Source organism: Chrysochloris asiatica, unplaced genomic scaffold (genome assembly GCF_000296735.1).
Source record: "Chrysochloris asiatica unplaced genomic scaffold, ChrAsi1.0 scaffold00031, whole genome shotgun sequence".
In the NCBI taxonomy this organism is placed as follows: domain Eukaryota; kingdom Metazoa; phylum Chordata; class Mammalia; order Afrosoricida; family Chrysochloridae; genus Chrysochloris; species Chrysochloris asiatica.
This window is the reverse complement of record NW_006408549.1, coordinates 15,149,150-15,153,223: the sequence shown is the minus strand read 5'-3', so window position 1 is coordinate 15,153,223 and position 4,074 is coordinate 15,149,150. Positions and strand designations below refer to the sequence as shown.

At 39.2% G+C, this 4,074-nt stretch overlaps 1 protein-coding gene across 1 annotated transcript in view; it reads right to left on the bottom strand.

The window, feature by feature from the left end:
• Positions 1-4,074, bottom strand: part of NBN (nibrin) — a 46,849-nt gene that overhangs the window by 4,818 nt on the left and 37,957 nt on the right. Inside the window, exons 13-14 of the mRNA XM_006859259.1 lie at positions 1,495-1,608; positions 392-441 (exon numbers count right to left, since the gene is read on the bottom strand). Of these exons, the coding sequence (XP_006859321.1) occupies positions 392-441; positions 1,495-1,608 (164 nt within the window). The remainder of the gene's footprint in view (positions 1-391; positions 442-1,494; positions 1,609-4,074) is intronic.

Below are 4,074 nucleotides of genomic sequence, written 5' to 3'. Positions count from 1 at the left end.
GCTACCAGAGCTCCTTATAACAGCCTTTAAAGTGTCTTAAAAAATCTGCCTTGAAATCTAATCTAGTTGTTTGTTTTTATGCATGTACCAATTAAAACTAAATAAATGGTGTGGCATTTTTACTTGCCTTAATTCAAAACCCATTCAATCAAGTCTGTTAATGCTGAAAATGTCACCAATTTAGAAATCAAATTAATCTGGCTCTGGAACCTCCTTGGCTGACTGTTCCTATACAAATTTTAAGTACTTTATGATTTAGCAAAATAGAATCAGCCAAACCTCAAGGCTATATTCAGTAAACCCAACTATTAGGTGCTGAAAGAGTAACAGATACAATTTTAGATACATCTCTTGAAGGTAGGTACATGAGAAAGCTGAAATAAAAGTTTACCTAAAGAGATCATCAGCAAGAGACTCTTCTTTTGCATGCTGATTCTGCACCTGTCAAAATAAAAATAATTTAAACATAGTTTCAATGATTGATGTATGGTTAATCAGTACACTGGGAGTCGTCTCTATGGTTCCCATATCCAGCAGGCTACCAAGTTCTGTGATCTCTTGTCTCTACTACCCCATTGCTTCTACCCAACAGCTTTCCATTTTCACTTCAAGATTATTGTGAAAGAACTCCTACTTAAAGCACCTTCTCAGTCTTCCCCTGTCTAAAGCCAACAACATATATACTGCTAGCTGGTTATTTTTGAATCTTCTTCCCAACAAAATTTAGTTTTCTTGGGCCAGGCCATTGGTGAAAAGGCTGAGAGCGCAACACTGACTCTACTTTAAATAAAGCAACTCACAGATGACTTGGTTCCCTTCCTCCTGACCCCAAACATGGGCTAAGAAGCTGCTGCTGAAGTACAGTTACCTCACCCACAGAGTAATTCCAAATACTAACACACCAAACTCCTAAAAGCACCTCTCCAAAACACACCAAATGAAAGCACATCTCCAAGAGGTTGTTGTTGTTAAGTACCGTGGAGTCGGTTCCGACGTACAGTGATCCTGCACAAGGTTTCCAAAACTGTGAATCTTTACGGGAGCAGAAAGCCTCATCTTTCTCCCACGGAACAGCTGGAAGTTTCGAACTGTTGACCGTGAGATTAGCAGCCCGATTTATAACCACTACGCTATTCTAGGTTCTTTTCTGTGTGGGGTGGAGTACACACCTAGTACAAGATACTTAATTGAAATTCCAGGAGAGAGCCACCAAACACCACGTTTATCAGCATTGAGCTCCAGCTCAGCCCTTCCTTTCTCTTTTCATTAGCTTCAGGCAAACACAACTAAGATGAAACCAGTAAGGTGCCTGTGTTAGAGCCTGCTGCTCTGCAGCAGGTGAGGCCCCAGCATAATTTTATTCATCAGGGTTAGCTGAGAGGTTTAAGAGGAAGTCTGACTACATGAATTTTAGCTTCTGAAATTTGCTCTAAGGAAACCAATAGGAATTAAAATGCAATTCAAGTTAGTTTCTGGGCCTCATTCACTACTAACCTCCATTTCTTGCCGTAGCCACTCTTCTAATTCTGTATTCTTTCGAGTATGATGAGCTATTAGATCTGATCCTCCAATGATGTGTGGAAGTTTTCCTGCCCCAGGAAACGTGATCTGTTAAATAAAAGCAAGAGGTTAAATACAAATTAAGATTATTTTTTAAAAAAAGCATAAAGACTGTAAATCTAGCATATCCTAAATGCCAAAGATGTTTACATCCTACAATGAAAATGAGAGGCAACTGTTATTAGACCCATCTAGTTTTGACCTAATCTTTTCTAAGTATTAATATGACTAGACTTTGATACGGCACTGTGATTTAAGTCAAAAAAATACTGTTACTAGCTTTTGGAGTACTGGTGTGGCACTGTGGGTTAATGTGCTCAACAGCAAGTTTGGTTCAAGTCGCAAGGTCTCCTAAATCTCATCAGCTACTCCTCAGAAACCCTAAACAGGGTTGCAATGAGTCGAAACCCACTCGACAACACTTAACAGCACCACCACCAATGAGGGTTCTAGTGCACAGACATAAGGGTTAATGCCAAACAAAACATGGTCAAACATGTCTCTGTGATCAATTGATGGATGACTGCACACAAGTTCTCTCAGTAATACAGTTGTCTGACGCTCATTGCAGTGCCTTCCAGAAAAGGGTCTAATTAAAACAGTGGCTCCCAAGGGGATCTCCTAGGCCAGTTACATTTAAGGTAGAAGACGATGATGACTGTTTTTTGAGATCCCAAAGAGGTAATCCTGCAAGATTTTGTCAAAGGACAAAAGCTGGTCATGAGAGCATATTATGAACTTTTTTAAAAAATGGAACACTGCAGTAGGCCAGAAGAGTTGTGTGAAGGAACTTTTTCTGCACCGTGACAATGCATCTGCTCATTCTTCAAAGGTACGACGGGTGGGCTGTCCAATGAAAATTTCACTGGGAAATCCTCCAGCCCTATTCTTGCCCTTTCAGACTTCTTTTTGCTCCCCAAACTCAAAGAACTTTCAGAAAGTACATAGTTTTCAAACCCTCAAGGATACAAAAACTGCCATTTTAATATGGGCAAATCTTCAGGGAAGGGTTAGACAGAAACACTGCTTTCAGATGTGTATAGACCTAGATAGAGGATATGTTGAGAAACACTAGCTTCACATTTTGATAGTTTTATTTAATGCGGCTATGATTTTGTAGCAATATGTTTTGACTTACCATATTAGTTACATTTTAAGATTTTTAATCTGGAGTTTTTGTTTAAATAATGGCTTAAGCACATCCAACAATTAAAGCAACTTACGGTAAACACAAACCCTATAATTTAAAGCACTATTTTTGTTCTAATATTTTAAAATTAAAGCTATTTCTAGAATTCATAAACATTTCAATTTTTTGAAAACATTCTAGTTTATAGATCGATAGAAAGAAATATTGAAGGTTGCAACAACTTAAACTTTAAAAAAATTTTAAATTGTTTATAAATAAATGTTGTTGTTGCTGTTGTTGTTAAGTACCATGGAGTCGGTTCCAACTCATAGCGACCCTGCACAAGGTTTTCGAGGCTGTAAATCTTTACGGGAGCAGAACGCCTCATCTTTCTCCCGTGGAACCAGTGGTAGTTTCAAACTACTGACCTTGAGGTTGGCAGTCTGACTCATAACCACTACTCTACCAGAGCTCCTTTTATAAATAAAGAGGTACTACAAAATGTAAATTCTATAGGAAAAATTCATCTCTAGAACACTGTTATGCAGATAATACCCACTTGACCTGGCTTCAATGGCTGGATGATCAGAACTCAATTAGAAGAAGAAAAAAGAGGGGAAAAAAGAGTAATCTGATACAATTTGATGAACTTGACCTACATCTATGGATGCAATAGTTCAAAACAGGAAACAAATCCTTATAGCGAGGTTTTTCCCACCTCCTCGATACGAAGTCACTGGCTTACAAGCTTTCAAGAGGGAGCCTAGATTCAGAGGGTGTGGAGGAAGGTAGAATCTCCACTGAGTAGCATTCTATCTGAACGGGACTGATGAAAGGAGATGGGGATAGCACTCATGTGGCATAACAGTGAATAATTGCTATCAGGACTGACTGTGAGGGTTGGAAATGTAAAGGTAGACGTTTTGTAGCAAAAGGAGGGGCGTGGTTGACTTTACAGTCCAGCAGTGGAGATCCCTGGGACCATCAAGTTAGAAGAGCGGAGTGCGGGACCCTACCCAGAGAGACAGTGACGCCAGATATGGAGGCAGAGATGATGGTATGGAGAGATGGAGCGGCTGGGGACTTTAGACCCAAAGAGGGAGAAGGGCTGTGTGCTGATGAATGGGGGGCATGCTTGCAAGGTGTACCTTTTGGTTGGTTGATGATGCATAGAGAGGACTGTAACCATGGCAATGAAATGATATACAATATGATCAATGTAAAGCTAATGTTCTCCCATGTAAACTATGACATAATTCACAATAAAACTTTTAAAGAAAAAAGAAGAGTGTGTATGGAAAGATAAAGTCCTCACTTAATAATTTTCATCTTGTCTAGATGGGTCTGGTAAAAAGAGATGGGGATAAGATTCTTATAATTCAATA